Source organism: Staurois parvus, unplaced genomic scaffold (assembly GCF_062004578.1).
Source record: "Staurois parvus isolate SC_StPar_1 unplaced genomic scaffold, SC_StPar_1.0 ptg002044l, whole genome shotgun sequence".
Lineage (NCBI taxonomy): Eukaryota > Metazoa > Chordata > Amphibia > Anura > Ranidae > Staurois > Staurois parvus.
This window is the reverse complement of record NW_028319840.1, coordinates 20,373-42,905: the sequence shown is the minus strand read 5'-3', so window position 1 is coordinate 42,905 and position 22,533 is coordinate 20,373. Positions and strand designations below refer to the sequence as shown.

The 22,533-nt window shown below is 48.0% G+C and overlaps 1 protein-coding gene across 1 annotated transcript in view; it reads right to left on the bottom strand.

Annotated features, from left to right (window-relative positions):
- Positions 1-6,004: 6,004 nt before the first annotated feature.
- Positions 6,005-22,533, bottom strand: part of LOC149432931 (mitochondrial disaggregase-like) — a gene marked incomplete at its 5' end in the record, with an annotated part of 34,017 nt that continues 17,488 nt past the window's right edge. Inside the window, 2 exons of the mRNA XM_089664794.1 lie at positions 6,005-7,621; positions 11,454-11,558. Coding sequence (XP_089520920.1) covers positions 7,376-7,621; positions 11,454-11,558 — 351 coding nt within the window. The remainder of the gene's footprint in view (positions 7,622-11,453; positions 11,559-22,533) is intronic.

Sequence of the window (22,533 nt, the reverse complement as noted above, 5' to 3'; positions counted from 1 at the left end):
ATTAGTACCCCTCCTCCCATACAAGGTACAGAGACAAAGCGGATCAGTACCCCTCCTCCCATACAAAGTACAGAGACACAGTGGATCAGTACTCGCCTTTCCATACAAGGTACAGAGACACAGTGGATCAGTACTCGCCTTTCCATACAAGGTACAGAGACACAGTGGATCAGTACCCCTCCTCCCATACAAGGTACAGAGACAAAGCGGATCAGTACCTGTCCTCCCATACAAGGTACAGAGACACAGTGGATCAGTACCCCCTTCTCCCATACAAGGTACAGAGACACAGTGGATCAGTACCCCCTTCTCCCATACAAGGTACAGAGACACAGTGGAACAGTACCCCCTTCTCCCATACAAGGTACAGAGACACAGTGGATCAGTACCCCCTCCTCCCATACAAGGTACAGAGACAAGGTGGATCAGTACCCCCTCCTCCCATACAAGGTACAGAGACACAGCGGATCAGTACCCCCTCCTCCCATACAAGGTACAGAGACACAGCGGATCAGTACCCCTCCTCCCATACAAGGTACAGAGACACAGCGGATCAGTACCCATCCTCCCATACAAGGTACAGAGACACGGTGGATCAGTACCCATCCACCCATACAAGGTACAGAGACACGGTGGATCAGTACCCCTCCTCCCATACAAGGTACAGAGACACGATGGATCAGTACCCCTCCTCCCATACAAGGTACAGAGACACAGTAGATCAGTACCCCTCCTCCCATACAAGGTACAGAGACACAGTAGATCAGTACCCCGTCCTCCCATACAAGGTACAGAGACACGGTGGATCAGTACCCCTCCTCCCATACAAGGTACAGACACATAGACCGCATGCTCTGTTCAGCATTTTTATTTTTTTGGAAAACAATTCCTTGCGGCCGAATGTCTTTTATGTATCGTTTCAGTGTTTGAAGCCAAAGCCGACGCGGCCTCCCTGCAGGATAAGCGCGGAATTTGGCGGATGTCAGAGCGCGCTCCGTACCCTCGTCCCGCCAACCGCAGAGAAATGGCTTTATAATTCAGCTGTGAATTACGGTCCCAGCAGACCACCAGCCTCTGAGCCCAGGGCTCCCCGCAGCCGTCCAGATTGTTGGAAGAGCGTTTAACTCATTTGCCTAAACTGGTGTCTGCGGGCCGCACTCCACCGCCATTTACATCCTAATGCAATTTGGGAGCCAGCGGGACACCTGAACACGGGAGGGGGGGGGGGGGGGAATGATCTGGGAGGAGGAGGAGGAGGGGGGGGGGGGCAGAGCAAAGGATGAGCAGGCAGATTCTGTCACATAAATGGAAGAGCCAAAGAAAAGGATTTCCAACACAAACAACATTCCATCTAATGACATACATTGTAACCACCCATTACATTGTCATTACTGTGCTCCTGTATATAGCTCTGACATATACCACCGCGCTGTACAGAGATCACGGAGCCAGTCACATCAGTCTCTGTACCAGAGGAGCTTACACTCTAATGCCCCCTCCCCCACAGTCACATCAGTCTCTGTACCAGAGGAGCTTACACTCTAATGTCCCCTCCCCCACAGTCACATCAGTCTCTGTACCAGAGGAGCTTACACTCTAATGTCCCCTCCCCCACAGTCACATCAGTCTCTGTACCAGAGGAGCTTACACTCTAATGCCCCCTCCCCCACAGTCACATCAGTCTCTGTACCAGAGGAGCTTACACTCTAATGCCCCCTCCCCCACAGTCACATCAGTCTCTGTACCAGAGAAGCTTACACTCTAATGTCCCCTCCCCCACAGTCACATCAGTCTCTGTACCAGAGGAGCTTACACTCTAATGTCCCCTCCCCCCACAGTCACATCAGTCTCTGTACCAGAGGAGCTTACACTCTAATGTCCCCTCCCCCACGGTCACATCAGTCTCTGTACAGAGGAGCTTACACTCTAATGTCCCCTCCCTCACGGTCACATCAGTCTCTGTACCAGAGGAGCTTACACTCTAATGTCCCCTCCCCCACAGTCACATCAGTCTCTGTACAGAGGAGCTTACACTCCAATGTCCCCTCCCCCACAGTCACATCAGTCTCTGTACCAGAGGAGCTTACACGCTAATGTCCCCTCCCCCACAGTCACATCAGTCTCTGTACCAGAGGAGCTTACACTCTAATGTCCCCTCCCCCACAGTCACATCGGTCTCTGTACCAGAGGAGCTTACACTGTAATGTCCCCTCCCCCACAGTCACATCAGTCTCTGTACCAGAGGAGCTGACACTCTAATGTCTCCTCCCCCACAGTCACATCAGTCTCTGTACCAGAGGAGCTTACACTCTAATGTCCCCTCCCCCACAGTCACATCAGTCTCTGTACCAGAGGAGCTTACACTCTAATGTCCCCTCCCCCACAGTCACATCAGTCTCTGTACCAGAGGAGCTTACACTCTAATGTCCCCTCCCCCACAGTCACATCAGTCTCTGTACCAGAGGAGCTGACACTCTAATGTCTCCTCCCCCACAGTCACATCAGTCTCTGTACCAGAGGAGCTTACACTCTAATGTCCCCTCCCCCACAGTCACATCAGTCTCTGTACCAGAGGAGCTTACACTGTAATGTCCCCTCCCCCACAGTCACATCAGTCTCTGTACCAGAGAAGCTTACACTCTAATGCCCCCCCCCCCACGGTCCCATCAGTCTCTGTACCAGAGGAGCTTACAATCTAATGTCCCCTCCCCCACAGTCCCATCAGTCTCTGTACCAGAGGAGCTTACAATCTAATGTCCCCTCCCCTACAGTCCCATCAGTCTCTGTACAGAGGAGCTTACACTCTGTCTGAGGTTTTCAGAAACACACGTCACCTTACAACTTCCTGTCCCAGGGTGACAATGCTCGCTTGCCTTACTGAACCTATGGATGCGTTGTCACCCCAGTACAGGACTACAGAACACCCCCCTCTCCTCTTCACAACAGCGTGGAGGGTGTTCTGTAGTCCACAGAGAGAACTGGGTACAATGTAACTGATAAGAGTGCTGCACGTCCAAGGACTTCTTCATTCCAGGATGACAACGCTCACTCACTGTACTGTATCTATAAAGGAGCAGGGTTGTCACACTAGGACAGAACCTGTTGATCCTGTCAGTAACACACTTCCTATCGTAAGGTGACAACACTCACTCACTGTACTGCATCTATGGAGAGTGTTGTCATCCGAGGAGAGATCCTGGTGATCCTGCTAGTACCACACTTCCTGTCCTAAGGTGACAACACTCACTCGCTGTATTGTATCTATAAAGGAGCAGCGTTGTCATCCTAAGACAGACCCTGCTGATCCTGTCAGTAACACAAAAATGTAATAAAAAATTAAAAAGAATACAAAAATAAACAAAAAAATTTAAAAACAAATTATATATTTTTTTATCATATTGTCACCAGTGTCCCTGATCACCGCCATGCCAGTTATATGATGACGCTGTACTGCACTGGTGACAGGATGTAAAAAAAAAAATAGTGAAAATAATTTTTTTAAATTTTTTCATTTTCCGACAAATGATGACAAAAAAAAAATACAACTTCAAAAAACTCGCCATGCCTCTTATGAAATACGTCGGACTGTCTACTCTGCAAAAAGGGGCCATTTTGGGGATATCTGTCCTGTCCTGACATTTGGGGGATATCTGTACTGTCCTGACATTTGGGGGATATCTGTACTGTTCTGACATTTGGGGATATCTGTACCGTCCTGACATTTGGGGATATCTGTACTGTCCTGACATTTGGGGATATCTGTACCGTCCTGACATTTGGGGGATATCTGTACTGTCCTGACATTTGGGGATATCTGTACCGTCCTGACATTTGGGGATATCTGTACCGTCCTGACATTTGGGGGATATCTGTACCGTCCTGACATTTGGGGGATATCTGTACTGTCCTGACATTTGGGGGGATATCTGTACCGTCCTGACATTTGGGGGATATCTGTACTGTCCTGACATTTGGGGGATATCTGTACTGTCCTGACATTTGGGGGGATATCTGTACCGTTCTGACATTTGGGGGATATCTGTACTGTCCTGACATTTGGGGGATATCTGTACTGTTCTGACATTTGGGGGATATCTGTACTGTTCTGACATTTGGGGGATATCTGTACTGTCCTGACATTTGGGGGATATCTGTACTGTCCTATCTATCCCAACGCTCCTTCAGCGTTTCCTACAACGGCGCCACCTCCTCTTCCCTCCCCCTCTCTGTTGGTGTCCCCCAGGGCTCTGTCCTTGGACCCCTTCTCTTCTCCATCTACACCTCCTCCCTTGGCAAACTCATACACTCCCACGGCTTCAACTACCACCTCTATGCTGATGATACTCAAATCTACCTATCCACCCCTCACCTCACCCCCACATTCTCCGCCCGCATCACTCACCTCCTAAACGACATCTCTGACTGGATGTCGCTCCATTTCCTCAAACTCAACCTCTCCAAAACCGAGCTTCTCGTCTTTCCCCCTTCCCGTGCCCCCCCCCCCATCCTTTCCATCACTACCAACAACACCACCATCAATCCCGCCCAGCAAGCCAAGGTCCTTGGCGTCATTCTGGACTCAAACCTTTCCTTCCAACCTCATGTCAAATCACTCACAAACACATGCAGGCTCCACCTCCGGAACATCGCCAAGATACGCTCCTTCCTTACCCCAGACACCACTAAACTACTAATACCCTCCCTCATCATCTCACGCCTTGACTACTGCAACTCCCTCCTCATCGGCCTACCCCAGTGCAAACTCTCCCCGCTTCAGACCATCCTGAACTCAGCTGCCAGACTCATCCACCTCACCAGCCGCTCCACCTCTGCCACCCCCCTCTGCCTCTCCCTCCACTGGCTCCCCATTGCCCAACGCATTAAATTCAAACTACTCACTCTGACCTATAAAGCCATTCACAACACTGCCCCTAACTACCTCACCGACCTGATTCCCAAGTACCACCCTACCCGTACCCTTCGCTCTTCACAGGACCTCCTTCTATCTTGCTCCCTGGTCTCCTCCTCCCACGCACGACTGCAAGACTTCTCCAGGTCCTCCCCCATCCTCTGGAACTCACTACCCCAATCCATCAGACTGTCACCTTCCCTCCTCACCTTCAGGCGCTCCCTGAAAACCCACCTCTTCAGGGAAGCCTACCCCACCCTCACCTAACAGCCGCTGCCCTTCCCTCCTCCTACCACTCCATCCCCCACAGCCGTTTCCTCCTGTACCTCTACCCCCTCCCTCCTAGATTGTAAGCTCGAAAGAGTAGGGCCCTCTTACCCCTCGTGTGCTGTTTGATGTTACTGTACTGTTTCATGTATTGTCCCCCCTCTATTGTACAGCGCTGAGCAAACCCTTTGGCGCTATATAAACTCGATAAATAAATAATAATCTGTACTGTCCTGACATTTGGGGGATATCTGTACTGTTCTGACATTTGGGGGATATCTGTACTGTCCTGACATCTGGGGGTTATCTGTACCGTCCTGACATTCGGGGGATATCTGTCCTGTCCTGACATTTGGGGGATATCTGTACTGTTCTGACATTTGGGGGATATCTGTACTGTCCTGACATTTGGGGGATATCTGTACTGTCCTGACATTCGGGGGATATCTGTACTGTTCTGACATTCAGGGGATATCTGTACTGTCCTGACATTTGGGGGTTATCTGTACTGTTCTGACATTTGGGGGATATCTGTACTGTCCTTACATCTGGAGGTTATCTGTACCGTCCTGACATTCGGGGGATATCTGTACTGTCCTGACATTTGGGGGATATCTGTACTGTTCTGACATTTGGGGGATATCTGTACGGTTCTGACATTCTTGGACCTCAAGAAATTAGATTGGCCGTCAGTACTTCAGGATTGATCAATATTCAGATCTATACCATAGTTTGTGAACTCTATGATTTTCCTACAAACTAAATAATACATCCTAATTTGGTTTATTGTCACCAAAGACATGTAGCAGAATACATCTCGGCCTAAAATTACGAAGAACAATTATTTATTTGCAAACTTTTATAACAGAAACAAAGAAAAACGTGTTTTTTTTTTTTCAAACATTTTTTTTGGTAATTTAGCAAAAAATAAAAACCCCGGCGGTGATTAAATACCACCAAAAGAAAGCTCTAGTTGTGTGAAGAAAATGATAAAATTTTAGTTTGGGTACAATGTTGTATGACCGCGCAATTGTCATTCAAAGTGTGAGAGCGCTGAGACCTGAAAATTGGCCTGGGCAGGAAGGGGTAAAAGTGGAAGAGGTTAACACCAGAAATTGTGAAGGACCCGCTGCACACTGGTATCTACCCTTTCAAGCAGACTATGCAATAAATAGGGATATTTAGTTCACAAATATTGCAATACATGCTTAAGCTGGCCAACTGCGTCAAAGTCATCCCTCTATGGCCAGTTGTTAATATGTGTTTACACCCCTTTAGCACCTGATGGATAAATGCATGCACTAGCTGTATGGATTTGAGCACAGGGATCTGTTGTTTGTTGTATTGTTGGGTCAGTAGCCAGACCTGAACCTTGTAGCTCTCCCCATTGTGTCTTTTCCCCTATGCTAGCATTGTGTCCACAGTAGCAGTTGCGTAGGCAGAGCGGAGTAGGACTGGCCATAGAGGGATGACTTTGACGCAGTTTGCCAGCTTAAGCATGTATTGCAATGTTTGTGAACTAAATATCCCTATTTATTGCATAGTCTGCTTGAAAGGGTATATACCAGTGTGCAGCGGGTCCTTCACAATTTCTGGCATAGTCTGCTTGACTATCAGTCTGCTTGACTATACCAGTGTGCAGCGGGTCCTTCACAATTTCTGGCATAGTCTGCTTGACTATCAGTCTGCTTGACTATACCAGTGTGCAGCGGGTCCTTCACAATTTCTGGTGTTAACCAAAAAAAAAAAAAAATTGTAATTGCCCAAAGATACTGAAATTTGAGGGTCACATGACCCTCCAGCTATCAAGCCTTCTCTCTACTTTTCCAGTGATGAATGCAGAGCGCCATCTAGAATAAGTTCTGTAAAACTTTATTTGTTTACGACAAGAGGAGAGAAGAGCGCGCCGACGCGTTTCTGGGGCTCAACGCTCCCCTTCATCGTAGCTTTTAAGCGGCCAGAAGACTGGACCGGCAACCAGATTTATTCTATATTTTTTATTTTGCCATTTTTTTTCCCCCCGGTTTTCCAATAATTTATTGGCGGTGTGTAAATGATGACCCCGACGCACAATGAAATATCCATTCGTTAACAAACGAAGTTCATTCGGCTCAACTTGGACAGCCGTGTTTGGGTGTCGCCTTCCAGTCCATCTCCAACGGCAAAAGTTCTGCCAGGGACCTCACACCGTCCCGCAGATCAGGAAAACAACGAGTTCTCCAAGGGCATCGGCTCCATGATGTCCAGCCTGCGGGCGCTGCGCCCCTGTTCCACCACCTCCAGGCGCAGGCGCGGCTGCCTCCTCTCCACCCCGTCCTCTTCCCTCTCCAGGCCTTTGAGTAAGTGCTTGTCGGAGTCCTCCACGGCTATCCTCACACTGCAGCCCCGCGGGAGGAGGTCCTGTTCATACGCAGCCGCCAACTGATTCACGACCCGCCTCTCCACCTGAAGGGACAGAGCACGGTTACCCCTGGTTCACATATCTGTGTTTTTTTTTTCATGCGTTTTGCGGGAACGCAGTGCACGCCATTTAAACATTATTTCCTATGGATCACGTTCACATCTGTGCGTTTTTTTGCGGGCGGGTCAGGGACAGGGGCGGACTGACCATTTGGAAACTCGGGCGCTGCCCAAGGGCCCGGGGTCAGCAGGGGGCCTCATGAGATGCTCCTGGTACGTTTTTCGTAAGCTTTTTTGAGTTTGGGCAAGGACGCAGGGGCCCCATGATCCCCTATTGCCCGGGGGCCCCATGAGTTGTCAGTCCGCCCCTGGTCAGGGACTTCTTTTCCCGCTGTGGTTTGGGCTTTTTGGACAATAGACATCAATGGAACCGCATTTAAAACGCAAGTGCTGCGTTTTGCATGCGTTTTTGATGCGTCACTATTAACAATGCAGCACACACAATGTGGTTTGGGCTTTTTGGACAATAGACATCAATGGAACCGCATTTAAAACGCAAGTGCAGCATTTTGCATGCGTTTTTGTTGCGTTTTAGACGCATTTTTGATGCTTCACTCCTAACAATGCTGTCAGACATCCTGTGACATCAAACAAGTGTCTTTTTCTATTGGCCAACCAAATTGTGAAAAAAAAAAACCCGCAAACGCTGTAAAAACGCAGCAAAAACAAAACAAAAAACGCACCACAAAGAGCACAGCAGAAACGGATCAAACTCAACTGCATAGGTGTGAACTTAGGGTTACAGAGCAGACGTCGCTGCAAAGGGGAAGGGGCGGGCTGTTGGGAATTACGAAAAAAAAGGTGGCAATGCACAACAACCAATCAGACGTATTTGCTGAAGTCGTATTGGTGAAACGTGATTTCTGATTGGTCGCAAAGACTCACTGCACCCTAAAAAAAAAAAATCTTGTTGCGTCAGTTGGGGAGACGCTCTCTGTCACAAAATCTCCCTGAGAAGGTACGTCCCTTTCCACCATCAACTGTCATTTGTTCTGCAAAGGGCCAATGTTTCGGGAGTAGGGCAGGACCCCTTTATCAGCACCCGAATGCTCTATGGGGGGGGGGGGGTGAAGATGCTTTTTTTTTAGGATCTTGGCAGTTGACTTCTCTACTACTTTGCATTATGAACCCAACACAAGTCCTAACCAGTGGTGGTCTCAATGTTGTCCCCTTGCAGCCCTCTGTAGACATAAGCCGGACATACATGGGTCGTAATTCGACCGATTTTTCGATAATCGGCCGATTTTCGCTCTGTTAGTGGGTGATTTTCGTGGTTCCTCCCCTTTTCGGTGATCGGGCATGTTGGAAAAATCATGAAAAAACAACCGATTTTCGACTCAATGACGGTCAAATCGTACGATCGTTTTTCCGAAAAGAATATGCGCCGTGAGCCGCGACCTTGAAGGAACGGAAGTTTCGCCTGTTATATGGGGGGAACTTTATGACGCGGTCGGCCGACTTTCGAAATCATTGATTACCACTTTTGGTCAGTCCTGATCACTGCAGACCGGGAACATCCCACAAGATCTTCAGTTTTGGAGTCGCTCTGACCCAGTCGACTAGCCATTGCAATCTGGCCCTTGTCAAAGTCTCTCAAATCCTTACGCTTGCCCATTTTTGCTACTTCAGGGACAACATGTTCACTCACTGCCTAATACACCCCAATCACCTTCACGTTGCATTTGTAACAAGATAATCAATGTTATTCACTTTAACTGTCAGTGGCCAGAAGGTCATGGCTGATCGGTGTAGATCTGTGAAGCTTCTCAATAATCAAGGTCATGGTATGCTGAATAGTAGTCGGTCGCATTCAAGTGGACCTGTTCTTCAAAACTGAACATTTCAGGATTTCTACAGAACCAACCACAACGTTGAAGATGTTTTCTTAGCTTCTCCAAGTTACTTCTTCTCCAATAACTGCTTTGGTTTTTTGGGGTTATGTTCCCTACACTAACCTGAAGAAGTGGCTTGGAGAAGCCAAGAAAACGTCTTCAACGTTGTGGTGGGTTCTATAGAGATACTGAAATGTTCAGTTTTGAAGAACAGGTCCACTTGAATGCGACCGACTACTATTCGACATACCATGACCTTGATTATTGAGAGTGAATAGAACAGAAGGACAGCCCCCCCCCCCGTTATTCTGGATCTATTACCTCATACTTGATGGAGCGGGCTCCATAATGGACGTTGTTCCCTAAACTAACCTGAAGAAGTGGCTTCAAGAAGCTAAGAAAACGTCTTCAACGTTGTGGTGGGTTCTGTAGAAATCCTGCAATATTGGAGGTTTCTTGTTTACCCTCCATATTTAGAGAATATTGAATAGAAGGACCCCCCCCCCTCCTTTATTCCGGATCTATTACCTCATACTTGATGGAGCGGGCTCCATAATGGACGTTGTTCCCTACACTAACCTGAAGAAGTGGCTTGGAGAAGCCAAGAAAACATCTTGAAAGTTGTGGCGGGTTCTGTAGAAATCCTGCAATATTGGAGGTTTCTTGTTTACCCTCCATATTTATAGAATATTGAATAGAAGGATACCCCCCCCTCCGTTATTCCGGATCTATTACCTCATACTTGATGGAGCGGGCTCCATAATGGACGTTGTTGCCTAAACTAACCTGAAGAAGTGGCTTGGAGAAGCCAAGAAAACGTCTTGAATGTTGTGGTAGGTTCTGTAGAAATCCTGAAATATTGGAGGTTCCTTGTTTACCCTCCATATTTAGAGAATATTGAATAGAAGGACCCCCCCCCCTCCGTTATTCCAGATCTATTACCTCATACTTGATGGAGCGGGCTCCATAATGGACATTGTTCCCTACACTAACCTGAAGAAGTGGCTTGGAGAAGCCAAGAAAACGTCTTCAACGTTGTGGTTGGTTCTGTAGAAATCCTGAAATATTGGAGGTTCCTTGTTTACCCTCCATATTTATAGAATATTGAATAGAAGGATACCCCCCCCTCCGTTATTCCGGATCTATTACCTCATACTTGATGGAGCGGGCTCCATAATGGACGTTGTTGCCTAAACTAACCTGAAGAAGTGGCTTGGAGAAGCCAAGAAAACGTCTTCAACGTTGTGGTTGGTTCTGTAGAAATCCTGAAATATTGGAGGTTCCTTGTTTAACCTCCATATTTATAGAATATTGAATAGAAGGACACCCCCCACCCCTCCGTTATTCCGGATCTATTACCTCATACTTGATGGAGCGGGCTCCATAATGGACGTTGTTCCCTACACTAACCTGAAGAAGTGGCTTGGAGAAGCCAAGAAAACATCTTCAACGTTGTGGTTGGTTCTGTAGAAATCCTAAAATATTGGAGGATCCTTGTTTAACCTCCATATTTATAGAATATTGAATAGAAGGACACCCCCCACCCCTCCGTTATTCCGGATCTATTACCTCATACTTGATGGAGCGGGCTCCATAATGGACGTTGTTCCCTACACTAACCTGAAGAAGTGGCTTGGAGAAGCCAAGAAAACATCTTCAACGTTGTGGTTGGTTCTGTAGAAATCCTAAAATATTGGAGGATCCTTGTTTAACCTCCATATTTATAGAATATTGAATAGAAGGACACCCCCCACCCCTCCGTTATTCCGGATCTATTACCTCATACTTGATGGAGCGGGCTCCATAATGGACGTTGTTCCCTACACTAACCTGAAGAAGTGGCTTGGAGAAGCCAAGAAAACATCTTCAACATTGTGGTTGGTTCTGTAGAAATCCTGAAATATTGGAGGTTCCTTGTTTAACCTCCATATTCATAGAATATTGAACAGAAGGACATCCCCCCTCCGTTTTTCCGGATCTATTACCTCATACTTGATGGAGCGGGCTCCATAATGGACGTTGTACCCATCGGCCAGGACATCTATCACCTCGATGTCCCACAGTAGGGTGATCTCATGTCGTTCCTTGGCCTGAGGAGGACAGACGGGAGATCTGTTAGGACATTATTATTACTATACAGGATTTATAAAGCACCAACAGTCTACGCAGCGCTATACAATATAAGGGGGTGGGGGGGGGGACAATACAATTACAATAGAATTCGATACAGAAAGATTAGGAGGGGCCTGGCTCATGGAGCTTACAATCTAGAGGGAGGGGGAGGTGGTACAAAAGGTGATAGCTGCGGGGGATGATCTGATGGAGGTGACCCCAGTACAGCTCTTAGGTGGTGGTGGGGTAGGCTTCCCTGAACAAATACATTTTCAAGGATCCTCTACAGGCGGATAGGCTAGGAGCTAACGGGACATGCTGGGGCAGGGAGATCCAGAGGATTGGAGAGGCTCTGGAGAAGTCCTGAAGGCGAGCGTGGGTGGAGGTAACAAGGGAACTGGAGAGCAGGAGGTCTTGGGAGGAACGGAGAGGACGGTTTGGGCGATATCTGCAGATGAAGTTGGTGATGTAGCCTGGGGCGATGGTATGGATGGCCTTGTATGCCAGAGGATTATTTCTCTGTGTATTTTGGATCAGAGAGCCCAATGGGAAGGTTACATGCAACATACACACAAATATGAAGTACCGATGGATGAAATCTGTCCAGAGAGAGGAAGAGATGGAGAGAAGAGGAAATGTGGAGGAAACAGAAAAAGAAAAGAAGGAGGAGAGAAGAGAGAGGAGAGGAGAGAAGAGAGGAGAACAGAGGAGAGGAGAGGAGAGGAGAGAAGAGAAAGGAGAACAGAGGAGAGAGACGCAGAGGAAAGGACAGAGAACAATAAAGGAGAGGAGGAAGAGGAGAGGAAAGGAGAGAAAAGAAGAGGACAGGAGAGAAGAGCAGAGACAGGACAGCAGAGGAGAGGAGAAACAGCAGAACAGAGAAGAGGACAGGAGAGAAGAGCAGAATAGAGGAGAGGACAGAAGACCAAAGAAGAGATCAGAAGAGAAAAATAAGGTGCAAAGAAGGGGACAGGAAAGGAAAGCAGATGTGAGGACCGGAGAGGAACAGAAGAAGAGAGGACAGAAAAGCAGAGAAAAGGACAGGAGAGGGCAAAAGAATGAATGAGAGGGATGAGAGGAGAGAAGAGATCAAAGAAGAGAGAGGAGAGGAGAGAAGAGAGAGGAGCAAAGAGAGAGGAGCAAAGAGAGAGAAGAGGAGTGAAGAGCAAGGAGAGAGGAAAGAGGAGAGGAGGGAGAAGAGGGAGGAGAGAGGAGAGAGGGAAAAGAGGGAGGAGGAGAACAGAGGATAGTAGAGAAGAGCAGAGGAAAGGATGGGAGCACAATGAAGGAGAAGAGAGAGCGAAAGGAAAACAGAGGAGAGGAAAGGACGGAGAACAATGAAGGAGAGGAGAGGGGAGAGAAGAGGAAAGGAAAGGAAAGGAAAGGAAAGAAGAGCAGAGCAACAGGAGTACAATGAAGGAGATGAGAGAGAGGAGAACAGAGAAGAGAAGAGAAAGGAGAAGAGAACAGAGGAGAGAAGAGAGAGGAGAACAGAGAAGAGGAGAGATAAGCAGAGGAAAGGACAGAGAATAATAAAGGAGAGGAGGGAGATGAAAGAAGGGAGAGAAGAAGAGAGGAGTGAAGGGAAGAGAGAGGATAAGAGAAGGGAGAGGAGAAGAGAAGGGAGAGGAAAAGAGAAGGGAGAGGAAAAGAGAAGGGAGAGGAAAAGAGAAGGGCGAGGAAAAGAGAAGGGAGGGAGGGAGAAGAGAAGGGAGAAGAGGACAGAAGAGAGAGGAAAACAGAGGGGAGAAGAGAGAAAGGAGATGAGATGAGAGGAGATGAGATGAGAGGAAAGGAAATGAGAGAAGAAAGGAAAGAAGAGCAGAGGAAAGGACAGGAGTACAATTTAGTAGATGAGAGAGAGAGAGGAGAACAGAGAAGAGAAAAGAGGAGCAGAGAGAAGAGAGAGGAGAGGAGAGGAGAGGAGAGAGGAGCAGAAGAAATGACAGAGAACAATAAAGGAGAGGAGGGAGAAGAGAGAAGGGAGAGAAGAGAGGAGAGAAGGGAAGGGAGAGAAGACGAGAGGAGAGAAGGGAAGAGAGAGGAGAAGAGAGGGGAGAGAAGAGGAAAGGAGAGGACAGAAGAGAGAGGAAAACAGAGGAGAGAAGAGAGAGAAGAGAGGGCAGAGAAGAGGAAAGGAGAGGAGAGGATAGAAGAGAGAGGAAAACAGAGGAGAGAAGAGAGAGAGAAGAGGAAAGAAGAGCAGAGGAAAGGACACAAGTACAATGAAGGAGGGGAGAGAAGAGAGAGTTGAACAGAGGAGAGGAGAGAAGAGTGAGGAGAACAGAGGAGAGCAGAGGAAAGGACAGAGAACAATGAAGGAGAGGAGGGAGAAGAGAGAAGGCACAGAAGAAGAGAGGAGAGGGGAGGAGAAAACAGAGAAGACAGATAACAGAGGATAAGACAAGAGGACAATGGAGGTGAGGACAGGAGAGGAAAGGAAAGGAGAGGAGAAGACAGAAAACAGAGGAGAGGAGAGCAGAGGAAAGGACAAGAGGGCAATGGAAGAGAGGAGAGGAAAGGGAATAAGAGAGAGAAGAGAGGAGAGAAGAGTAGAGGTAAGGACAAGAAGACAATGGAGAGGAGAGTGAGGGAGGGAACAGGTGGATCCCCCTAATAATAAATATCAGTTCTATGAATCTGGATGCGGAGTAGACTTGGTCATTTGTCATCCATGAGCCGTGTGCAGGATCTGCTTCCTCCACATTGCTGTGTTGCTCTCTATGAGCCTTTCTTCCATTTGACACCTTCTAGGATTTCTAACTGCCTGACATGGCTTGTCGCTGCTCCCGGGGAAACGTACAAATCCGTACAGGAAGTACAATCACCACAAAACATGGAACAGCAAAAATGCAAACTGCGAATGACAAATGATCTCCAACATCGTGTAACTTTTACACTTAGACAGTACAATGTGTACAGACTACAAATGTCTGCGATTTCCCGAGAGCCGGGTCCAGGCCGGGGATGATACAATGCACAATATTACCGTCCTGCCTCCGCTGACATAATTACCTTCTCACTCTGGGAAAGTACTGTGTGTCCTGTTCTATGTCAGGGGTGACCCAGGAATCAATGACAGGTCTGTTCTGAGCACCAAACCAAGACAACAGACTATTCTGTAATAATGAGCTGCTCCCAGGGGACGCCTGAGGGTCACCCCAAGACCAGGAACCCCGCTGAGAAGCCCTCACCGCACATCACCAGCAATTATCTCAGCTCTGCATTGTTTAACCTGCCCAGTGCTAACACTGAGAGGACCTGTCTGACCCGCATGGACACTGCGTGTTATACAGTCATGGACAAAAATATTGGCACCCGTCAGATAATGCACCACTTCGCCCAGAGAATTGTGGCAAAACCCCAAAAATGGACTGGACAAAATTATTGGCACTCTCAATGTAATATTTGGCTTCACACCCCTTGGAAAAAATACCTGAAATCAATGGCTTCCTGTGACCATCAATGAGTTCCTTCACCTCTCTACTGGAATTTTGGAGCGCTCTTCTTCCGCCAACTGCTCCAGGTCTCTCAGACTGGAAGGGTTCCTTTCCCCAACTGCTCCAGGTCTCTCAGACTGGAAGGGTTCCTTTCCCCAACTGCTCCAGGTCTCTCAGACTGGAAGGGTTCCTTTCCCCAACTGCTCCAGGTCTCTCAGACTGGAAGGGTTCCTTTCCCCAACTGCTCCAGGTCTCTCAGACTGGAAGGGTTCCTTTTCCCAACTGCTGTTCTGAGATCTCTCCACAGGAGCTCTATGGGATGGAGATCTGGACTCATTGCTGGCCAGTTCAGTCCTCTCCAGCGCTTTGTCTGAAACCATTTCTGGGGGCTCTTTTGACGTGTGCTTTGGGTCATTGTCCTGCTGGAAGACCCATGACCTCTGACAGAGACCCAACTTTCTGACAACGGGCCCTACATTGCACCACGGAATTCTTTGGTAGTCTTCAGATTTCATAATGCCATCCACACGGCCAAGACATCCAGTGCCTGAAGGAGCAAAGCAACCCCAAAACTTCAGTAACCCCTCACCATGTGTGACTGGAGGGACTGTAAGTGACCCCCTACCATGTGTGACTGGATTCTTTGTTTTGAAGGCCTCATTGCTTTTTCTGAAAACAGCAGAGTGATGGGCTTTACCAAAAAGCTGCCATTTTGTTTCGTCTGTCCACAGCACATTCTCCCAAAAGGATTTTGGCTTCCTCAGGTAAGTTTTGGCAAACTCCAATCTTGCTTCCAGCGTTTCTGTGTCAGCAGTGGGGTCCTCCTGGGTCTCCTACCATATTTCTGTGTCAGCAGTGGGGTCCTCCTGGGTCTCCTCCCATATTTCTGTGTCAGCAGTGGGGTCCTCCTGGGTCTCCTCCCATATTTCTGTGTCAGCAGTGGGGTCCTCCTGGGTCTCCTACCATATTTCTGTGTCGGCGGTGGGGTCCTCCTGGGTCTCCTACCATATTTCTGTGTCAGCAGTGGGGTCCTCCTGGGTCTCCTACCATACACAGTATCTTCCAGAAGTGAGTCCACCCCTCCCCCGGCCTGTATACAATGTGTGTGTATATATATATATCCAATATCTCCCAGAAGTGAGTCCTCCCCTGGCCTGTATACAATGTGTGATATATATATATATATATATATACACACACACAGTATCTCCCAGAAGTGAGTCGTCCCCCCCGGACTGTATACAATGTATATATATATATATATATATATATATATATATATATATACACATACAGTATCTCCCAGAAGTGAGTCCCCCCCCCCTCACATTTGTGTAAATATTTGATTCTCTCTTTTCATGTGACAACACTGAAGAGATGACACTTTGCTACAATGTGGCGTGGTCAGTGTACAGATTGTATAACATGGAGATTTGCTGTCCCCTCAAAATAACTCAACACACCGCCATTAATGTCTAAACCGCTGGCAACAAAAGTGACTCCACCCCTAAATGACAAGGTCCAAATTGGGCCCAATTAGCCATTTTCCCTCCCCGGTGTCATGTGACTCGTTAGTGTTACAAGGTCTCAGGTGTGAATGGGGAGCGGGTGGGTTACATTTGGTGTTATCGCTCTCACTCTCTCATACTGGTCACTGGAAGTTCAACATGGCACCTCATGGCAAAGAACTCTCTGAGGATCTAAAAAAAAAACAAAAAAAACTGTTGCTCTACATGAAGATGGCCGAGGCTATAAGAAGATTGCCAAGACCCTGAAACTGAGCTGCAGCCAGGCGGCCAAGACCATACAGCGGTGTAACAGGACAGGTTCCACTCAGAACAGGCCTCGCCATGGTCCACCAAAGAAGTTGAGTGCACGAGCTCAGCGTCATATCCAGAGGTTGTCTTTGGGAAATAGAAGTATGAGTGCTGCCAGCATTGCTGCAGAAGGGGGGGGGTTGTCGGAGTATAGATCTATGCTTGTCCCAAGCATGTTTTATTATTTTTTATTATTATTATACAGGATTTATATAGTTATCCTATAGTTATTATTTTTTATTATTATACAGGATTTATTTAGTCATCCTATAGTTATTATTTATTATTATTATTTTTTATTATTATTATATAGGATTTATATAGTCATCCTATAGTTATTATTTATTATTATTATTATTATTATTATTATTTTCTATTATTATTATACAGGATTTATATAGTCATCCTATAGTTATTATTTTTTATTATTATTATTATTATTTTCTATTATTATTATACAGGATTTATTTAGTCATCCTATAGTTATTATTTATTATTATTATTTTCTATTATTATTATACAGGATTTATATAGTCATCCTATAGTTATTATTTGTTATTATTATTATATAGTATTTATATAGTTTGCTCAGCGCTTTACAATATAATGGGAGACAATACAGCAACAATACAGATCAATACAAGAGGGATGGGAGGGCCTGATTCTGGGAGCTTACAATCTAAGAGGGAGGGGCTGGTAGTACAAAAAGTAGTAACTGTGGGGGATGGACTGGTTGGAAGAGTAGAAGATTCCATTATTAGCTGAGGGCAGGATAGGCTTCCCTGAAGAGAGAGGTTTTCAGAGATCGCCTAAAAGTGGGCAGAGTAGGAGATAGTCTGATAAATTGGGGTAGAGAGTTCCAGAGGATGGGGGAGGCTTGGGAGAGATCCTGGAGACGAGCATGGGAGGAGGAGACAAGGGAGCTAGAGAGCAGGAGGTGGTGCAAGGAGTGGAGAGGACGGTTTGGGTGACATTTGGAGACAAGATCGGTGATGTAATTTGGGGGCGGAGTTATAAATGGCTTAATATGTTATTGTTAATGTTTTGAATTTTATTCGTTGGGCAACGGGAAGCCCATTGAAGCTATTTACTGTCAGAAATAATTGGGACAAGCATAGATCTATACTCAGACAAAAAAAAACAAAAAAAAACAATAAAAGACAAGAAAAAAAACATAAAAACAAAACACACACACAAAAATAAAAGGGCAGACTCAATGGAGCACTCGTTTTTTTTCTCACTTTTCTATGTTTGTAGGTAGGCACTCCTCTCTTTCGGTGGTGCGGGGTGAGCAGAGGGGAGTACAGGGATAGCTCATTGAGGATACAAGCCGGATACAGCCGATCACCGGGGCCCGTTTCCTCCTCTTCGGGGACCATTTAGAGGCAGTGTGGAGATCTCGGAGTGTTAAGAGGCGGCCGGGCGCTCACAAAGCCTCATTCTTGTGCCGTTATTGTGATGAAAGGTTGCAGCGGGCGTCTGGGGCGCAGTTACGGCCGCGGGGTTGTCCGCTCCTAGCTGTCCTCTGACATTGGCCGCTTATTACACGTCCCGAGGGGGGGGGGCGCGTTGGCTCTCCGGTTGTCATGGAAAGCAGAACATCGGGGTCAGTTATGCGGTGCTTCCCCACCGTCATCTGACGACGGCCCTCAGAGAAGTGTGCAGGCTGCTACCGCCAACCTCTCCGAGAAACGCACGTCGCCTGGCTGCAAATGTCAGCAATCCATCTGAGCCTCTGTTTTTTTTTTTTATTTCTGAATATTTTTTTCGCCTTTAGTTTCAACTGGTGATCCTGCCAGTAGAACACTTCCTGTCCTAGGGTGACAACGCTCACTTGCTGTACAATATTTATGGAGGAGCAACGTTGCCACCCTAGAGCAGCAAGTGTGATAGGACTACAGAACACTTCCCCCTCCCCCAGTGTAAAAGGGTGGGGGGTTCTAACAAAGAAAGCTGGCAACAATGTAACTGATAACAGTGCACAGGAAGTGATCAGCTCACAAGGTTTCTGGCAGGATCAAGAGTTTTTTTTTTTTGCATGGTCTGGGCAGTCTGTTATTTCCCTAGGGACCCCTCATCTGCATGAAGAGGAATACTCACCAAGGACAATGCTCCTCATATTATGAACCCGACATCCAGTCCCAGCACCTTAGGCATACATGTGTGACTGACCTTGTAAATGTATTGGCAGCCTAAAGGACTTGAGTGGTGCCGATCAGATATTTCGGGGCGCTGGGCACTGAGATTCCCCCTCCCTTCTGGTCGTGGTTTGACACCTCCTCCATCATAGTTTAATTTTGGATCTACCCTAATTCTTTGTCTCACCGACCCCACAGTACGTGAGGGGAAACCATAGCAATGGGTGTGAAGAACTACAAGAACAGACTAGAGATTCTTGTCCTTCCAAGAGGTCCCCATCCACCGATTATCACATCGGAGGCTGCATGGGGAGACGGGGGTCATGGAAACGCATGGGGGCACACTTGAGATCACTAGATGACCCAACAACTGGGAACACACCTAGAGTCACCAGATGACACAGGGACTTGGATCGCCCTTGTAGTCACCGAGCGCACTGGAGTCACCAGATGACACAGGGACTTGGATCGCCCTTGTAGTCACCGAACGCACTGGAGTCACCAGATGACACAGGGACTTGGATCACCCTTGTAGTCACCGAGCGCACTGGAGTCACCAGATGACACAAGGACTAGAATCGCCGTTGTAGTCACCGAACGCACTGGAGTCACCGGATGACACAGGGACTTGGATCGCCCTTGTAGTCACCGAGCGCACTGGAGTCACCAGATGAAACAGGGACTTGGATCGCCCTTGTAGTCACCGAGCGCACTGGAGTCACCAGATGACACAGGGACTTGGATCGCCCTTGTAGTCACCGAATGCACTGGAGTCACCAGATGAAACAGGGACTAGGATCGCCCTTGTAGTCACCGAACGCACTGGAGTCACCAGATGAAACAGGGACTTGGATCGCCCTTGTAGCCACCCAGCGCACTGGAGTCACCAGATGAAACAGGGACTTGGATCGCCCTTGTAGTCACCCAGCGCACTGGAGTCACTAGATGACACAGGGACTTGGATCGCCCTTGTAGTCACCAAACGCACTGGAGTCACTAGATGACACAGGGACTTGGATCGCGCTTGTAGTCACCGAGCGCACTGGAGTCACCAGATGAAACAGGGACTTGGATCGCCCTTGTAGTCACTGAGCACGCTGGAGTCACCTTATGACTGGGAGCTCACCTGGAGTCAATAGATGACATAGGGATTGGGAGAGCACTTAACAGTAATTGGACGCACTGGAGTCACTAGATGACAGGTGAACCGGGAGAGCATTGGAGTCACTAGATAGAACAAGGACTGGGAGCAGACCTGGTGTCACTAGATAACACAGGGATTGGGAGAGCACTTCTATTCATTGAAAGCACTGGGATCACCCTTGGGGTCACTGGGCGTACTGGAGTCAGTAGATAATAGATGGACTGGGATCACCCTTGGGGTCACTGGGTGCACTGGAGTCACTAGATGATAGGTGGACTGGGATCACACACGGGGTCACTGGGCACACGGAAGTCACTGGATTATAGGTGTACTGAGAGAACACTTGCGGTCACTGGGCGCATTGGGTCACTAGATGATAGGTGGACTGGGATCACACACGGGGTCACTGGGCGCATTGGGTCACTAGATGATAGGTGGACTGGGATCACACATGGGGTCACTGGGCGCATTGGGTCACTAGATGATAGGTGGACTGGGATCACACATGGGGTCACTGGGCGCACTGAAGTCACTAGATGATAGGTGGATTGGGAGAACACTTGGGGTCACTGGTCGCACTGGACTCACTAAATGATAGGTGGATTGGGAGAACACTTGGGGTCACTGGGCGCACTGGACTCACTAAATGATAGGTTGACTGGGAGAACACTTGGGGTCACTGGGCGCACTGCACTCACTGAATGATAGGTTGACTGGGAGAACACTTGGGGTCACTGACAGCATTGAAGACACCAGAATACACAGGGACTGGGAGTGTACCTGCAGTCACTAGAAGAGATGTGGGCTGGAAGCCCACTTGTAGAACCTGAATGCACAGGAGTCCGTGGTCTCCAAACTGTGGCCTGGAGGCCAAATGCGGCCCCTTGCTTGCTTTTATCTGGCCCTTGGGGCACTTTCTTCATCCACTGATACCAACAATGGGAAATAATTCCCCACCTCTGACACCAATGAAGGAGCACAGATGGGGCCCAATGACATCAATGATGGGGTACAATTCCTCTCAATGACACCAAAATTGGGGTAATACTACATTATACAAAGACATGGTAGACATTTCTGATCCAACATGACTGTGCAAAGCCAGCTCCATAAAGACATGTTTTGACCGGTTTGTTATGGAGGAACTCAAGTGTCTTGTAGAGAGCCCTGACCTCAACCCTACCTGACCTTAGAAATGAGCACAAATCCCAATAGACGCTCCAAAATCTTATAGAACGTCTTCGCAGAGGAGTGGAGGATGTTATAGCCGCAAAAGGGCAAAAGGGGCAACTCCATATTAATGGCCATGGGCGAAGAAGGGGCAACTCCATATTAATGGATATGGGGGAAGGGGGCAACTCCATATTAATGGGCATGGGGGAATAGGGAAACTCCATATTGATGGCCATAGGGGAAGAGGGAAAACTCCATATTGATGGCCATGGGGGAAGGGGGAAAACTCCATATTAATGGCCATGGGGGAAGGGTGAAAACTCCATATTAATGGCCATGGGGGAAGGGGAGCAACTCCATATTAATGGCCAAGAGGGAATGGGAGCAACTCCATATTAATGGCCATGGGGGAAGGGGGAAAACTCCATATTACTGGCCATGGGGGAAAGGTCCATATTAATGGCCATGGGGGAAGGGGGAAAACTTCATATTCATGGCTATGGGGGAATGGGGAAACTCCATATTGATGGCCATGGGGGAAGAAGGAAAACTCCATATTAATGGCCATGGGGGAAGGGGGACAACTCCATATTAATGGCCATGGTGGAAGGGGGGCAACTCTATATTAATGGCCATGGGGGAAGGGGGGCAACTCCATATTAATGGCCATGGGGGAAGGGGGGCAACTCCATATTGATGGTCATGATGGAAGGGGAGCAACTTCTTATTAACCCCTTGACGCCAATCGCACGCAAATATGCGGGCTCTCGGCATCTGGGCCTTGATGCCGAGCGGCCGCATGTTTGCGTGCAATTAGAAAATACATATGTGCTGAGAGCGCGTGCCCTGCACGCTCCCAGCACATATGTCCGTGACTCCCGGAAAGGTCCCGATCTCCTCTTTCGATCGGGACCTTTTTCGATCATGTGACCACTGTGACGGCGAATCACGGCAGTCACATGACCCTAAAACACCGCCCCCCAGTTTCTGAAACTCTTAAAGGGCCGGGAGGCGCCGGCGCGAAGAGGTTAATGGCCATGGTGGAAGGGGGAAAACTCCTTATGAATGGCCATGGGGGAAGGGGAGCAACTCCATATTAATGGCCATAGGGGAAGGGGGAAAACTCCATATTAATGGCCATGGGAGAAGGGGGGCAACTCCATATTAATGGCCATGGTGGAAGGGGGGCAACTCCATATTAATGGCTATGGGGGAAAACCCCTAATTAATGGCCATAGGGG